Genomic DNA, 17936 nt, shown 5'->3' with positions numbered 1-17936 from the left:
TGGAAAGGAAGGATGCCAGCCTCCAAGTGGGACCTGGGAATCCTGTGGAATTACAGCTCATCTCCAGGCAACAGAGATCAGTGCCCTTGGAGAAAATGGATGCTGAAAAGATGAACTGTATGGCATTAGACCTCATTGAAGCCCCTCCCCTCCCCAAACCCAGCCCTTTGCAGGCTCCACCCCCAAAGTGTCCAGGCTTTTCCAAAACACAGAGCTGGCAGCCCTAAATTGAAGACCATAAATTGTATGACTTTTCATACAAAGAGACAGTCCGGCAAGAAAGAAGGAAGTCTCTAGTAATGTGAACACTTAGGCAAGAAGAGGAAGAAAAGAAGAACTTGCAGACTGTGGCTGAGAGCAGCAAACTGAAGAAGTCCTCATTTTACTTCCTTGGAAACTTCCTTGGCAGGGGAAGGGGAGACACTTCAGAATGGAATTTTAAAACTTGAAAAGGAATCTGGAACAACTTTGCCACACTTAGAGTGGGATTTTAAAAATTCTTAAATGTTATGATGCATTGTGTTTAGTATGTGTTTTCTATTTCTTTTACTCTCATTGAGTGAAGAGAGGCAGGAGGCATTCCACTCTTACTTTAGGTGCCTGGCCACTAGCAGCACATGCTGCCAAGAAGGATTTAAAAGTTCAGGAGACAAAGCCCATCACAGGGGGGTCCTGATGACCAGGCTGGAGGGCTGCTACTTAGCATGCATTGGAAGAGGGCTTTTATAAATACAGGGTCAGCAGGGATTAGTCCCCTCAGGCTTCACGAAGGCCGGTGGTTGGTCCCTGTGGGAAACAGCAGAGTGGATTAGATGGATTTTTGGTCTGACCCAAGCACTGATTTTTTATTTCCATTCTTACCTCATCCCGCTTAGAATTGATTTTGCTCTGCCAATTCAGTCATTTGTTTCCCTCTGTTTTTCTTTGGACAGGGTTTGACATTACTCCCAACTACATCGATGCCAGCATCACCAGCCTCGTCGTGTCCCCGTCATGTTCCTGCCGGGGCAGTGGCAACATGGAGGAAGACTGCGAGAGGTTCCTGAGAGACTTCACAGAAAACCCTTGTCTCCGTAAGGCATTCCACTGTTCCTGGGCCAATCAGCGCCAATCGGGCTGGAGGAGCTGCAGGGAGCTCGTAGCTAGGGTTGAGTGCTTCGGTGTCTGAAGCGGCCATTCGCGCCTGAAGCAGCCAGTGCCGTGCCTCTGCCACTTTGGGCACCGAAGCAGCCAACCAAATTGTAGCTGCTTTCTAGCCATCCTGCCCCCCCCCCCCAATTGCATGACTGTGTGGGAGATGTGCAACTCTGCACATAAAAGGGAGGCAGAGAAAGGCCATATTTTTGCCTCTGCTCTTTTGGACTCATCCTGATTTTGTAATATGTACGGGAATCAGGAGCTGGTGGTATGCTTCCTTTGGGAGGCAGTGCGCAGAAAGCATAGGCCAGAGTTGTCATTTCACTTTCTCTCATTAGTTGCTAAAATGCCAAAAGTTAGGCATCGTGTCAGATGTAAATTATTTGAACTGTTAACAATAACACTAATGGGTCCGAACTTTTTGCCATTTCAGTACCTAATGCACAGATACATGTATCAAATTATTCAATAATATATATATATTGAAATATATTTATTAATCTGCAAATCCAAGGCTGAGCTGGATGCTGCCAAAGGACCCTACACATTTGAGGTGGTCTTATGCTGAGGGACACTATTGGTCTATCTATCCCAATATCATCTCCTCTGTTTGGCAGTGGCTTGCTGTGGTCTCTGACTCAGAATGCACCATATTTCCCAGCCCAGATAACTGAGAGATCCTTTAGGGTGACTGGTGATGCCAGGGTTTGGCCCTGGGACCTTCAGCATGCCAAGCACAGCTTAAGCCGTTTCCCCTGTTGGGTTATCTTTCCAACTTCCTCATTACAAGGACAGGCACTCTGTAACCAAAGACTGTATTTAGATACAAAGCACGACAGTACCTATCTACATGTTCACACAGCTTTCTGGTTGGTTCAGTGGACCTGGAGCAACTAGTGTGCTGCCCCAACTTTCACCACGCCCCTCTTTCAAGTGGCCCAGTAGGTAAATATGGATGTTGCTGAAATCGTGGGTCAGAAGTAAGGACTTCAGAAAGCTGTGGGAATTCTGGCTTGGATGGGAAAGATTCACTTCCTATTGGGATTGTTTTAGTGATTTGCCCTCCATCCAACTGATCATGTAACTTCCACAGCCTTCTGGTCTCACTATGTTATGATCACTGCAGAGAACTTAGGGAGATTCACTTGTTTTGCAAGGCTGCCGCTAATGATCGCTCCTTGTGTCTGCCTGCACCTTGTTCACTCAGGACCTAACAAACTATGTGATGCAGGGAAAAGAACCCTGATTTCCCCTCATAATGCTAATGTGCAATATTTGCAGGGAACAGTTGGTTGGTGGAAGGGAGGGTCAACCAATCCTCTGGCCACAAATTCCTGTTCTAAGGTCCTGCTGTGAAGAACATGGTTCACACAGAGGTTTCTTTTCAAACCTTCTGCCCTATGACCTTCAATTCATACCACTATACCCAGGGGTGCAAACTCGATATGTAAAACCTCTGGTAGACTGCCACTGCTCCAGGTGTTCATTAACAAGACTCTGGAGAGACCTTGAAGTTTTCTTGTTTAAAGGACAGATGAACCCCAGTATTGTCTGGGTTTAATCATGGTTACATGACTAAAGCAGTATGTAGAGAGTTGAATGTGAAACCCCCCTGGGGCTCAAAATTGTAACTAAGAAGGAACATAAGTTAATGTTAGGGTTGAACAAACTTGTAAATTGTTAGTATTTTCAGGTTTTTTTTATACATTAAAGGAGTCCTGCTGTGTTCCCTTCTGAATTCTTTTCCCTAACATCTGAATTCAGGTGGTTCTTTAATACTATTGATATGTTTAAATTTATACTTTTTAAATAGTTGGCTTAACATATCTTTTGAAAAATCAGTTTAATTGCCTTCCTATATGTTCATATATATATTTTTTAAAAATCTACTTCCCAAACTTGTGAATTGGCTTCCATCAGTCTGTATTGGTTTGGCTTCTTTCTTTATTGCAGGCTAGAAGAGATGTCAGCCTTTTTTTTTTACAAGTCAATGGAGCTTAAGAGGATCTCCTCATTCCTTTATAGTTATTGCAAACCAACTTTTCCCCTCCACCCAGAATGAATCTCTGCATGTTGTTCATTTCATTTCCTTATTTTAGAAATCAGCCAATTTATTTTTAACAGATCAATGGGATTATTTGTTTTAATCAACAGCATCACTCTTTGTGTATACAGCCAGGTATATTGGGCGGGGTGTGTGTGTGTGATAGGCAGAGTTTCATCATTTGGGTTCCACAGACTTGAGGTTCTGGTAGCTGCATGAAGACTGTGTGTGTGTGTCTAGGTTAGTCTTTCTCAAACTTTTTACCATTGAGAAACCCCTGAAACATTCTTCAGACTTCAAGAAACCCTGGAAGTGATGTCAGCATGCCACCCTTTCCTGCCACGCCCCCAGAAGTCACATGTCACCAGAAGTGAAACCTTGGTTGAGAAAGCCTGGTCTAGATCTTAAATCTAATCCCTGCATAAATCTAATCCCTAGAAAAGCTAATGAGAAGCTGTTTGGTCTATTCAAGGATCTCTGTTCTGCTGGGCTCATGAGACCTCCTTCATAGGGATGCTTTGATTTTCATCATGACTGTGATTGACAGTGGAATTTACTATGTTCCTCTGTGACTACTGGGACAGAAGGTGGTATTAAACAACCTGATCTCATCAGATCTTGAAAGCTAAGCAGGGTTTGTACTTGAATGGAAGGCTCTCAAGGAAGAGAAAGCAGAGCTTCTCACTTGCCTTGAAAGCCCCTTAGTGGGGTCACTGTAAGCCAGGTGCAATTCAGTAGCACATACATATATATCAGACATGAGCTGATCATATGGTCTGTTCAGTTCCGAATAAGTCAAATGCCTGCGAAACAGTTTTGCACCGGATTTTTGCACAAAAACGCTGTTGCTCCAGACAGATTATTAACATTGCTTGGGACTACAGAGACAAATGCCAAATGGTTGGATTCTTTTTCAATGCAGAATTTATTTATAACTTATTTATGTGATTTGTGCCTGGTTTAACTGTCTGTTTTAACGACTGTCTGCTGAACAGAGCAATAGGCATAGCAAGACTGGGCGGGAAAGAAGTGGAACTTAATCAGGCGATGGGCGAAAAGCCAGTTGCATTGTCCTGGACTGTTAGAAAACAGCACACTGAAACAAACTGGCAAACAGCCATGAACAGGTCAATGAACAGTTTGTCAAAAAACTGGCCCCCTGTTTGCAGCTAGAGAACACAGCATGAACTCAGTGGCAAGTATCTGAGCATCCTTTCTTCTGCACTGTGGCCATGGGATATGGTGTATCAAGGCAGCCTATGAGATGTCTTCAAACCCTTGCTGAGCAAAAGCGGCATGCTGGTAGAAAGGACAGCGACAATTACCCTTCTGGCTTATTTCTGTACCATACATTGCTAGTTACTGGGTCTTCCCCCAATAACAATGCCTGTTCTTTCTTCTTTCTCTTGCCCAGGAAATGCAATTCAGGCTTTTGGCAATGGCACAGACATCAGCCCTCCCCCCAAGAGCCCCCCCTTGCCTCCTGTCACCCCTTCTCCCAAGATGGAGAAGAGCCCTCCTTTGCCAGATGATATCAACGACAGCAACACCCTCTATGACACGAGTATGATCACGACCTGTACCTCCATTCAGGTAAGCTCTGAACGATGCCTAACAAGGTATCTGTAATGCCTTTTCAGCTGACTTCAAAGAATAAACTCTCTTCTGCTTCTTCTGTGTCCCACCTGGAAGCATGCCCGTTGGCAGGAATAATGATACAGGAATTCTGACCAAAAGTCCCAAGTCAGCTTCTTCAGCCATCACCCTTGTGATACCCCAGAATAGCTTTTTGGCCATTCAAACCGGAGAGACAAGAGAATGTATAGACTCTAGAGTCCTGCCCAGGATATCTGAATCTTGCCTTCTAAAGTGTGAAGCTCTAGAATGCAGAAGGACCTCAAGAGGGGAACTATGGACAGTTGAAATGTTGAGTATGCTGTCTACTGTGTGGTAGTTCTCAAGAGCTAAAGCCAAGGTGTGGATTCCCGGCACATGTGCCCTCAGGAGACAGGCATCGAAAGAAGCTCCACCTACCCTGTAGGGCCTCAATGGTTGTTCAAATGCTCTTGTCTGCTGCAGGAGTCGAATCCTCTCCTCAGCCGGGCGAGCAGATGCGAAGGCAGCAATGTCACCCTTGGGCAGCCTCTAATTAGATCCGGCATGCCTGAGAAATTACATCTTATGTTTCTAGTTACCGCTGCGTGAGACAATCAGCAGCTCAATTTCATGGTAGAGTTGCAGCACATCACAGGCCCAACGCTGCTTTTTGTGGGCACCTCTGCTGCCTTCCGTGGCAGAATCCATCCTCTTCCTAAACAGCAAGTCTGGTGCAATGTGGAATATAATGCCATTCTATCCATTAACATCATTTGTTGCCCCATTGGCCGTCTGATTTACTGCCTGCTGTGGGAACGGGGGCATTTATTACAAAGCTGTGATTAGGGAGCTCTGCCAGGCTAAACCCCAATAATAACTGTTTTAGCTCTGCTTTGCTTGAACCTTTGGTCTAAAGGACAGGCTGTGCCCCTCAAGCCCATCCCACTCAGTCTCAACCATCTAGATACCTTGATGGGCACACAAGTGGGTGTTGGCTTAAATGGCTTCCATTTCTGGCCTGCTGATGAGGGGGAGAGGTCAAGTCCATTTAATTACATAAGAATCAGCCTTGGTGGCTTTGGTGGTGGTGGGGCATTTTCAGGAGGCTAATAGTGTCTAGATGACTGGTACCCCATACTTAGGCAAGATCCCAACTTGTACTCCACAATGCATGTGAGGCTAGCATTGACAACCACTGAAGTAACAGGAAATGGAAAGGGTGACAAAATCTACCCCTTAACATTGACTGTGATTTGAACAGGGAGCAGACAACCTTGGGAAAGTCCTGTAGTCTCTTCTGGCACACGCTCGGCAGAAGCTTCTCAAGTTCTAGTGCTGTGTGAGAAGACACTTGTCCTCAATGAATGTTCACTCTCTCCCTGTCCCATTCATGCCTCACTTTGCATTGGCAAAATATACTTCTGCCCCCCTGGGAATACCAAACATGTCCCTCCATTGGGAAGGTTATGAGCTGACCTCTTTTAAACCTATTAGATCATGATAATACCACTGTACATAAGCTACAATGAACACACCTGCTATCTGTGTACAGTATACACTTTTATTTTTCTTTACATGTGTGTCAGGTAATTCATATGTTACATCCAATGCATGTACAAGTGAATGTGTGATTCAAACTGCATGTTTATCCAGGTTCATGATTTCATTTGTCCAGGTCCCTGAGAGCTAATGTGGTGTAGTGGTTAGGAGTGTGGACTTCTAATCTGGCGAGCCGGGTTTGATTCCCCGCTCCTCCCCCACATGCAACCAGCTGGGTGACCTTGGGCTCATCACAGTACTGATAAAGCTGTTCTGATCAAGCAGCAGGGCTCTCTCAGCCTCTCCTACTTAATAGGGTGCCTGTTGTGGGGGGAGGAAAGGGAAGGAGATTGTAAGCCGCTTTGAGACTCCTGGTAGGGAAAAGCAGCATATAAGAGCCAACTCTTCTTACTTCTTCTTCTGAGCAAGCAGTGACCTCTAATCTGGAGAACTGGGTTTGATTCCTCACTCTTCTTCTTCTTCTTAATTTCTAACACAAATCCACATTCTTGGTTTCTTGCAAACAGATGTTCTGCAAACAGATGTAACATGTGAACCGAGCTACTATCACTTGCCTCACCATTCCAAGTGTCACTACATTTATGCAGAACATGCAGAGCGTGTATCATAAATGCCTTCTTCCTTTCTCTTCCTCCAAATACGGGCATCTGTCAAGGTGGGAAGATCTTTGCGAGGTGCCCAGGGAACGGAGAGCACTTTCCTTCTGCTTTCCCCTGCAAACCGTTTCTGACAGTTCCGCCGTGTGGCATGCACGTGGAGTGAGGGACTGCTTAAACAAGCAGCCTGCCTCCCCTCCCTCTCTCCCCCGCCAGTGCAGGTGCCTTGTAATTGCAGGCCTGTGATGAGAATGAAAATTGTCCAGTGCCCTTGTGCAGCTGGCTGCCCAAGGACAGCGGAAACTGTGTGGCTGGAGGAATGGCTGACAGGGTCATGGTTGCTCTCAGGAGCAAGGCTGGTTGCACAAGAGGCGTGAGTCAGAATGCAGACGTGACTTGAAAGACTTGGCTGGGGAACAGAGGGACCTTTGTGAATCCAGCCGCGATAGTAGTAGGGGAAAATCTTCCATTCTGCAAACGGGAAATGGAAGAGGAAGGACACCAACTCGGGATTTTCACACCTGCGCGCTGTTTGCTACCAAACTGTTTCCTCAAAGCAAAATTGCATATAATTGAGGGGAAGTTTCATTGTATGCGCAATAATATTGCATAAATTGTTTTTACTTGTGGCTTGCTGAAGTCCTGAAGGGTATCTGCCTTTTAGGTTTCTAATTGGGTTCTTTTTGGGAAAAAAATTAATTGGGGGGGGGGGAGGATGGAAAGAGATGCTTCTTTGATAGTTCCCTGGAAAACAGTGGTGCTCTGATTGCCACTTTATTTAGATGCCTCCCATAATGCCCCTCTTCCCTCCCTCAGAGGTAAGTTTTTCCATCCGTTTCTCTTTCTCTTTACTGACTGAGCAGCCCTAGTAATGTGTTTTCTTCTTTGCTGAAGAACTCTGGCTGTTTCACCTTGTCACAGTACAATATTTTGGCTGTTGGCTCAGCCCAGGAACCTGCAGGAAGGATCAGGAGTCTGCTTTAACTTAAACAACTTAATTGGCACACAAGACATTCTGAAAAAAAACAAAAACAAAATATTTTGTTTAACATAGAGGGGAAAGTGAAATTAGGGGTATAATTTCTGAGGTAACTCAATATAGAAAACTCTGAAGTACAATTATTATATGCACACACTTATGTTTCAGGCTAATGAGAGTTTCTTAAGCTATTCAGAGTTTCTTAAAACCTTTATTTTGAGAGGGTTTTATTCCAGTGTTTTTCAAATACTTGAGCACATTTTCTTTCAGTATTCTCTGCCTTTTTTGGTTTCCAGATGGCTGTTACACTTTTTCCAGTACCCAAATCCTTCTCCTGAAACACAAGTCTTGATTTTTTATCTGAAGATCACTAGCAATTTCTAACCAGACCAGACCAGGGATCACTGTGCTCTTCAGAATTAGCTTTCTGTTTGACTTGGTAGAAAAATTCTCCTCTCACTAGAAGATGTATCCCCTTTCTTTGGCCCAAATGAATGCCTCCATCTAACTACCCACTCGTCCTTGCTGACTTTCCCCAGTTCTCCTGTCTGTATTAAACTGCTCTCAGTTAGGGCTGAATCTAGAAACTACCAGTACTCAACTCTTCTCAGTTAGGGCTGAAATCAGACTCAACTCAGTCAAGGCAGGAATGTGATTGACTCCTCAGCATGCAGCTCTCTCAAAACTTTCTCTCCTCTGGTTGCTAACCAATCAGATTTTTTTGGAGCAGCCTGTCACTCAAGGCTCTTTGGCTCTGTGAAGAATTAACCCTTCACAGTCCTTTACTTGTTTGTACAGCACTTCTAAGCTTTGAAAAGTGCAGGCCGTTACACTCTCAATAGCAAAACATAAAAGAGCCGCTTTGAATGTGAATCACGACTGTCCTTTTCCTCTCAGCCTTCAGAGGAATTTATTTCAAAGCTTGGGTTGTTCAGAAGTCTCAGCTGAAGGAGACACAGATGTTCCCTCTGACAAGCATTTGCACCTCTGCAAATGAAAGAATCTGTCTGTGATCAAGAGAGAGGGAAGGAGGCACGGAGAATCAAGTTGCCCAATTTGTCCCAGCGTGACTGCTCTTTTGTGTGTAGTTTTGGTTCAGAGGCCTTTAACCTCCTATTACTCTAAAGATGCCTCTTGCCTTCTAGGGTGAGTAGCAGTTACTCCCTTTGCAAGTGGAGGAGTTCAGTATCTGTCCTTTTCTCCATCACTATATGCCACTCTCCTGAAGTAAGAAGAAGGCATTGAGAGACCCCAAAGATTGTGGCCTTGTGAATCCCCATTTTTTTCCAGCTCAGGGAAAGAACTCTGCTGGCCTTTTCCAGCTCCTTTGCCTGACTTTCTAAAATCTGGGTATCTTTATGGTTCTTCTAGCTGAGAAGAGGAGCATCATAGCAGGCGTTGCCTGGACAGAAACTGGACTGGCTGCAAGGACTAGATGCCAGTAAGGGATCCATAGAAGAGTGGGCAGAGAGGAAGGAAGGTGATTTACTGGTGAGGTAGCATTACAGAAGCAGTCCTAGCCTCATACTATGCTCACTCAAATGGCAGGATTCTAGCTTGCGGTTCTGAGTATGCTCACTCAAATGGCAGGATTCTAGCTTGCGGTTCTGAAGTTGCAGAGATTTTGGGGGGGGGGAGGAAGAAAAAACCCCAGCTGCCATGCTGAATTTCATCACACTTTGTTTTCACATCAGGTCCTTCAGAAATCCCTGTTCTCCTCCCCCTTGCGTCTGTGAACTGGGCCATAGTTAACCCAAACTGATGGTCCTCATAGCAATCCAGGCGCCATGGCCGAGAGATGCCTCACTCAGCACCCTCCTCAGGAAAAACATGACAGGCTGACAATTCCTTTCCTAAATGAGCAGCCCAAAGAAGGGTCATCAGCTGGCTGATGTTTATCTCAAGGCACAAATTCCTTGCAAAGCCAGGAATGCAAGTGACTTGGGATCGTTTTCAGCTAAGTTGTAAATATTCTGTGTTTTTTAAGCTTATCTTTTGTGGCAGTTGGAAGGACTAACAAAGGAACTAATTAACTTGGCTGGCCTCGTACTGTGCTGACGCTCCTTTTCTGATTTCTCAGGCTTTCTCCTAAATGCACAATGCCTTTAAAAGTGTTTTGCTGGAAACTGATTTTTTTTTCTTCTGGACCAGTTTTCAAAAACCAGGGATCTCTCCCCACCCCCACCCCCACCCCCACCCCAAGGCACCTTGAAAGCTGTTCAGGATCTCAGGCTGCTTGATATTGGGAGGGGCTGGGAGACAGAAGTCCTCCTCGTTGCTAAAAATGGTGCTGGGTTAGCATGGAGTAGGCTAGGATCGGGGAGACTCAAATACAACCCTCCACTTGGAAGCTCACTGGGTCCCTCTTGCCCTAACCTGCCTTGCAAGGTTTTGTTGGGGGGATAAAAATGGCAGAGAAGAGAACAATGATGCAACTCCTTTGAGCACTCTCTGAGAGAAAAGCAGGATATAAATATCTCAGCAAACAATAAAATACGGCACATTGCAGAGTTACAAAGGCAAAACATGATAGGTTTCTGTTCCCAAGGAACAGTCAAATTAAGACCAAGAATGGGGAGAAATGAGGGGAAGGAGCTACATGTCCAAATTGTGAAATAGAATTAAAAGTCAAGCCAGTGGCCTGTTTCAAAGGATGGGTAAAGAATCGGAATAGAGGATTTATCTTGTCTTGTACATACGTGAGATGAAAAGGCTGATCTGTTACAGTCCATCCTTGTTCCTCTGGATGTGCAACAGGTTACCAGTATTTTTTCACAAGATAGTCAGGTTAAGTTTTTTTTTTCCTGGCCGTGCCGTTCTACTGTTGGGGAAAGCTTTAGCTTTTGAATGCCTGTTTCTGTACCTTTATTTGAATCCCAGGAAGCCCTGCTCAGCCAACATTGCTGGCAACCTGCTTGGTGCAGGACAAACGGACCCCCTTTTGTGTAGTTCCAGGGGTCTGGGTGAGATCAACAGGCAGGGATTGATAGTCTGTTGGTAACAGCCCTTTCAGCCCCAGGGTTCCTGCTCTCTGGGGTTACGAGTGTCCATCTGGGAGATGGAGGATCCCCCCCCCCCATTTGTCTGATTCTGCCTTATTCTGTCTCCACAGGAACATGGTCCGAAACTAAACAAATCCAAAGAGCAGAGTCTTTGCTTCTCAGAGGTAGGTCTCTCTGGCAGCTGTAGCCAGGCCTGGTTGGTGTTTTCTGCAATAAACAACAAGACAACAACAACAACAACAAACAACCTGCATACACAAGCTGGCAATCTTAAAGGTTGAGCAGCAGAAGAATATGCTACATATTAAAATGCAAATATTTATTATTTTTCATGGTCACTTTTAAAATATAGATGTATCAATATCAGTTTCACACTATAGTACAACTCCAGAGCATATTGACACATGAATAAATGACCTGATACAAAAAAACCCCAAACATGCAGCATTTTCCCAACCCTTGCTGCCATTGCTAGTATCCCTTAACTGTTTGGATTGCTGAAATGTTATTGTTGCAACTGTTATGTCTTTTTACTCGCCCATACTGTTCCTACTGTTTTGGTGTGCCTTCCCCACTCCCCACTGGTTCTATGTACACCATCCTGAGACGTCACAGTGAGGTGTGGTATATAAATTCCATGAATGAATGAATGAATGAATGAATGAATGAATGAATGAATGAATGAATCGTTCAATCAATAAATCAATCAACAAACATATATACATAGTGAAGACAAAAAAATCAACAAATGTATGACATGGACAGTACTGTTTCCAGAGACAGGTCTTGGGTGTCCAAGATACAAAGGAGAGCACTGGAAAGGCCATTAGTGAGTGGCCATTAGCAAGGGCTGGCCTGCAACCTACTTGCAGATGCTTTCTGACCCACTTTTGGATCCAACAGTTATCTGCGTCATCGGTTTCTGAGGAACTTGAATAAACTCGCATTGCTTGTCCTGTTGCTTCTGGCAGGGTGTTCCTTAAGAGAACAAAGCTAAGCAGACAGACTATTCACGTCTGTACCCCAGGGCTTCTTCCCAGAAGAGCATTCTTAGGACTGCAGTGTTGTTAACCTTTTGGTGTGCCTGAACACTCTCTTGCTAGAGTTTGGGCACTCTCACATTTTCCTCCTCTGGGCTTTCTAGGAGAGGCCCTCCTGCCTTTTATGGCTTCCTTAACTTCACTCGCTAATGGTTGTGGCTGGTTATTTACAGGGTTTCTCCCCTCCGTAATCAGTCGTATACATTCTAGCTGAGCTGCTAGTGTTGTGGTTTTAAATACTCTCCAAACACCCTAGAGACATTTTACTCTCCTTACCCTTCCTTTCGCATTCCTTTTAAACCAGCCCTCTCATTTTTCAGTAGTTGCCTCTTTTACAGTTAAATGTGACTGTTTCCAAGTAATGTACTCCTTATGCGTATGTTGAATTTTATAGCCATGGGGCTGTCCCTAGCGGTTCAAAGCATTATAGCTTGCACTAGATCACAGGTACCGCTCAGTATGAAACCCAGCAGCACCTCCCTTTAGGGATGCCAGCCCCCAGCTGGGAATACGGAGGTCAGTTACCATGGAAAAAATGGGTGCTTTGGAGGATGGACTCTATGGCATTGTACCCCACTAAGGTCCCTGTCCTCCTCAAGCTCTACCCCCAAATATCCAAGAGTTTCCCAACCTGGAGATAACATCCTTACCCCCCAACCCCTTCATCCCCTGCTGGTGGATGAGGAGGACCTGGCAACCCTACACCCCTCTAATCAGCTATATAACTTGGCCCACCCTTATAGAAAGGCATTTAGGGGCATCCCCCAAACATGGTCTGCCCCACCATTGGATTACCAACCTTAATATTTAAAAGGGGTTCTAGACCTTTTTTTGTTGCAGATGAATAAGGGGAAATTTGCAAGCAGTTTAAATTCATTTGGCCGGGACAAAATGGGGGCGAAGAAGTTGGAGTCTATTCAGTTCTTCAGTTAATGTCTTCTCAAACAGATCTGCTCCTTTTCTGTGTTTGTTTCTTTCAATCTGCAAAAAGGGTGTGCCTCAGTAGTTGAGTGTCTGTTTTGCATGCTAAAGTTTCCAAGTTCAATCCCCAGCATCTTTAGTTACAAAAATCAAGTAGTTCATGATATGAAGGTGTCTCTGCCTGAGACAAGAGCCTCTTGTGGCACAGAGTGGTAAGGCAGCTGTCTGAAAACTCTCCCCATGAGGCTGGGAGTTCAATCCCAGCAGCCGGCTCAAGGTTGACTCAGCCTTCCATCCTTCCGAGGTTGGTAAAATGAGTACCCAGCTTGCTGGGGGGCAAACAGTAATGATTGGGGAAGGCACTGGCAAACCACCCCGTATTGAGTCTGCCATGAAAACGCTAGAGGGCGTCACCCCAAGGGTCAGACATGAACCGGTGCTTGCACAGGGGATACCTTTACCTTTACCTTTACCTGCCTGAGACCCTGGTGATCCACTGCCAGTAAGACTGGACTGTGCTTACTCTGACAAGCCAAGGATCTGAATCAGTATAAGGGAGCTTCATGTGTTCAACTGCGTTCCAGTCAGTCTGGCCGCTGAAAAATGCATGAGAAGAGGTTGTAGAAGTAGGGTCAGAGTTTGGCTCTCCTTGTTCATACTCTCTCGTTTTCTTTCAAAATAATCTCCTGCCTCACTTTTTCATAGGAGGCTGCCTGTCTTTTTTTTTTCTTTCTTTTCTATACCAGGATTAGTAGCAGTAGAGCAAAGGGGGGAATTTAGATGCAATTAAAAGATGCAGAGAGATGTTCCAGATCTGGAATTGGCAGTTCTTGGTCACAGCGAGAGCTGATCCTTCATAGTCAATGATCTCTTGCATTTTTCCTGGTTTAATGCATGGTGGTCTTGACTACTGGGGGTGGTGAAGATTCCACCTCTCCCAAGTTGCTGAGTCTGAAACCACTCAGTTTATCAATGAGGTGAGATCAGCTATAAGCTCCTCCCCCCACACACACACTCAGCCTCTGATTTCAATCAAAGCTATGATAGGTGTCAATGCCCTTGCAGCAGAACCAGGATGCTTGGCTGCTCGTCATGATTGCCCCTGTTGGCATGCTTACCTGTGTTTGCAATGTCAGGAACAACCCTTTCAGTAAATCTGCAAACCCACTGAGGAGACTGCTGGGCTGACCTTGTCTTTTTTGTCCCCTCTTCACCCTACAGAAACCGCTGACCACTGATCTCATGCCAGAACAGAAATTTACGGACACAAAGGGATCCAGCAGCCGACATTCCATGACAGGGACCCTCTCTGCTCTCCCTTTCCTCCTTCTGAAAGTGGCATTATAAAAGGAGAAAAAAATGGATTGAGGACACCCAGGGGAGGGAACAAGTGAAACACACACACACACACACACGTTCTCCCCCCTCTTTTTTCCCCTCTCTTACACACACGCACACACAAACACAGACACACACACAGACTTCCACCTGCGGGAATTCTCCTCCGGCTCGTTCTCTTCTGGAACGCCAGATTTTGAGAAGGCATAATATTTGCAGAAGGTTGTGCAAGAACGTTTAACGCTGCAAGAAGAGCTATGCAGAGTGAGGCCTGAACCTGTGGGGAGTACCTACCCTGGGAATTTTGACTAGTTTCTTTTTAAGCGTTGTTTGTTTCCGGTGTCTTAAGCGAGAGTCATGTCAAAAGGGGATCCGAGTGGTATTCAGGAGAAAAGCACTTGCCTTTGAAAGCAGCCGGGGACCGAAGCTGCTGCGTGGGAAACTGAGCGGAGGGTGCCAGAAGAATCTCAAACTGCCACATTGCTCTGCAGGGCCAAAGGCAACAACCCCCTTGCCTAGACCCGGCCCTCATCCAGTCCCTCTCTGCTGTTTGAGAATTTGGTTTCCTTTCTGCCCTGAGTCAAGTCTGGCCTTCATCGATCCCCATTGGACCCACAGAAGTGTCTTAACTTGCCAGTGCATCTTGGGCCATCCTTCAGTAGGACGAAGATGTGAGCAGGGCCACTGGTCTTCTGCTGCAGTGGCAACCGACAGGCTGGAAGTCCTGCCATCAAACACAGCCATGCCTTGTGAAACAAGGAGAATATTTGCCAGTTTTTAGGGAGATTCTCTTTTTACTGTTTCTTCTGCCCCCTTCCTCGCTATTTTCTAAGGTTTTAAAGTCAGAGGGGAACAAACCCCCTCTGTTATAAGGTTGCCCCAAAGCGATGTCCTTGGGGGAGCCTTCCCTTCCCCCTTTCGGTTCGGTTCTGGCGGGATGGAAGTAGCCATATGTGGCAGCCAAATGTACTTTACTCTCTGAGCTCCCTTTCCATTGATTATATACATATCTAGCATATGTATATAGAGAGAGACCTGTATCTCCATATATGTATGTATATACATAACCATCTACATTTACTGAATGGCTTTCTTTCTTTCTTTTCCTTTCCTTTTTTTAAAAATGATAAAAAGCAACAACAATATCAACAACAACAAAAAATGTATTATTGTAAAGTTTATTTTTTTGTAAACAGTCCACCATTGGAGTGGGGTGGGGTGGGGGGAATTAGGGAGCCACCCCAGGGACAATGCACAGATCTTAGCTGCTCCATTGACTCTGGAGCATTGGCAAAAGAGGAGCAACCGGAATGCTTAACCAATAGCTAAAATAAACGTAAGATGCAAACTGCGTGCTGCTTTGTTCACTGGCCCCTCCATACAATCCTAGTTTCCCCACAAGGAAGGAGAAAAGAATGGAACATAAAATGCTCGGGGACCTTGCAGAATGAAGACCCAAAGCTGTGATTCCCATTTGCTTTTCTTTGTGTAAAAGTCACCTGTGAGGCGGAGGGAGAGGCGAAGTGGGGCTGCATGCCATAGCAGTGAATTACAAAGCCAGGGATGGATTCATGTGATAGGATGCCTGTGTCCTACTGAGAAGGTCTTAGAGCCTAACTACACACTGCACTGTTGACGAATCCGCCTGTTGACCCCATCCACCTGGATCCCAGCAGCTGTGTCCTTGGAGTTCCTCTTTGATTCTGAGGCATCTGGGGGACCGATTCAGACCAGAGCGGTGGTCTGTGGGAGTAGGAGGCTTAACTCTGCAATATTTTCCTTACTTGAAATGTCCCCCATGGAGATTTGCCTCATTAGGCAGCATGCATGTAGCCCATCAATACACCTTCATTTACCCAACAGTGCAAATGCTGGCTCCTGGGGCTGATTCAGGAAGATGGTGCAGAGGAAATGTTCTGCCTCCTTGCCTATAGTCCCAGTGTCTGAGAATCTAAGTCTCACCTGGGGGCTTCCAGGGCATGTCTGTCTGATGGGCTGGAATGAGCAGGCTGGTAGTTCAGATCTATCAGCTTCTGCAACTGATAGAAACATGAAGTCTCTGGCCAAGGCTAAAAAAAAAGGCTAAAAACTAGGCCTAGTCAACTGAGCGGGACCGTCTGCCTGCTGTAGTTCAGGTTCCGGTTCCAGCTACTGACGTTTTGTGACAAGCTAGAGAGTACATCCCGGTTCTGGATTTGGCTCCCTCCTAACACTGTCTCTGATGCCCAGGGATACAATGGACCATCTTGGGCTCTTTCAACCTGCTTTTGGAAGGCTAATAAAGACGGGGTGATTCTGCACGCTCCATGCTCCTGGTGAAGCCGAGTGCAAATGCGGTCATTGACACAAGCTCAGGAACCCAGGCTGTGATACCTCAAACTGGGTATATAAATTAGTTCTAAAAGGTTGTAGAATGGATCACGGCCCCTGTTGAGCACGTGGATACTTCTGACATTTGGAGGAAGGGGAGTGGAACCATCACAAAAGTGTTGCCACAGAGACAGGGCCAGTCTCAAAATGTTGAGAGATTCTGGGAATTTTCAAGCCTTTCACAGAGGCAGCTGCCTCTGAAAGGGTGCTCCTTGCTGACGCAAAGATGATGCCTCCTGGGCTTCTCTGAAATACTACTCGCCCCATAGGATGCGGCAGAAAGAGAGGATCTACTCTCCCTACCCCTATTTTTGAAAAGTTGTGCTTTTCTGTATGTGTGGCTGCAGATATTTTTTCAAGTCCAGTGAGATAAAAAAAAGTTTATGGTCAGCCTCGGGCATATGGCTGTGAGATGAGTGCAGTGCTTTGCTAGCCAGTTGCTAACTGATTCCCCCCCTGCACACTCCATCCCCAAGAAGCAAATAAGGACACTGATAGACGCCACTTTGGGGGTCCCTGTGCTATAGACCAGGGGTAGTCAACCTGTGGTCCTCCAGATGTCCATGGACTACAATTCCCATGAGCCCCTGCCAGCATTTGCTGGCAGGAACTCATGGGAATTGGAGTCCATGGACATCTGGAGGACCACAGGTTGACTACCCCTGCTATAGACGTATACAAGTTCGCTTGACTGCCTCTTGCTTATCTCCTAAATCAGCCGCACAGAGTAACACATGCCAGAACCAATTTCTCTGTCAGCATCACACAGTCTGCCCTCACATTTGCACCTCATAGTGTTAACAAGAATCCACAATGGTGACATGCAAGGCGGCTCAGATTTCCTAGACTGTTTTGTAGCTAGGAAATGGAAAGGGGGAGAGAAAGAGGGGCTTTGGAAGCTGAGGTCCTGCTATTAAGGTAAACCTCCAGATATCTGAGATAGAAATTGGCAAAGGGAAAATTTGAACCTGAGAAGGAATCACTCTGCTGAGCCAAGATACTACTGTTTAATATATGTAGCCTCCAAACAAACAGCTGAGAAAGATGCTGGCAGGCACTAAAAATGGAAGCTGGATATGCTGAGCGCTCTGAAGGGGAGCACCGGGGCCAGAGAGGGAATTGGAGTTCATCGTTGATCTTCTTTGCAGTCCCACATGGGGTCTGGTCATGAGCAGGCCTGCCATTGGAGAGGTCTTTATAGCTGAGAGCCACTGGGAAAGCTCCATGCTGGAATCAGAAACTTCTTCCTACCCAGGGACCATGTGTGCTCTTGCAGCAGTGCCTCCACCATCAGTTCCTCCTTTGGAGAAGAAGAGTTGGTTCTTATATGCAGTTTTTCTCCACCCGAAGGAG

At 45.8% G+C, this 17936-nt stretch overlaps 1 protein-coding gene across 1 annotated transcript in view; it reads left to right on the top strand.

Moving 5' to 3' along the window:
• GFRA2 (GDNF family receptor alpha 2) overlaps nucleotides 1-15564 on the top strand; it is an 87165-nt gene extending 71601 nt beyond the window's left edge. The window contains exons 6-9 of the mRNA XM_077305865.1: nucleotides 933-1073; nucleotides 4596-4774; nucleotides 11025-11078; nucleotides 14097-15564. Of these exons, the coding sequence (XP_077161980.1) occupies nucleotides 933-1073; nucleotides 4596-4774; nucleotides 11025-11078; nucleotides 14097-14222 (500 nt within the window). The 3' untranslated portion in view covers nucleotides 14223-15564. The remainder of the gene's footprint in view (nucleotides 1-932; nucleotides 1074-4595; nucleotides 4775-11024; nucleotides 11079-14096) is intronic.
• Nucleotides 15565-17936: the final 2372 nt, after the last annotated feature.

The sequence above is a fragment of the Paroedura picta genome, chromosome 12 (assembly GCF_049243985.1).
Source record: "Paroedura picta isolate Pp20150507F chromosome 12, Ppicta_v3.0, whole genome shotgun sequence".
NCBI classification, from domain to species: Eukaryota; Metazoa; Chordata; class Lepidosauria; order Squamata; family Gekkonidae; genus Paroedura; species Paroedura picta.
This window is presented reverse-complemented; position numbering and strand designations above follow the sequence as displayed.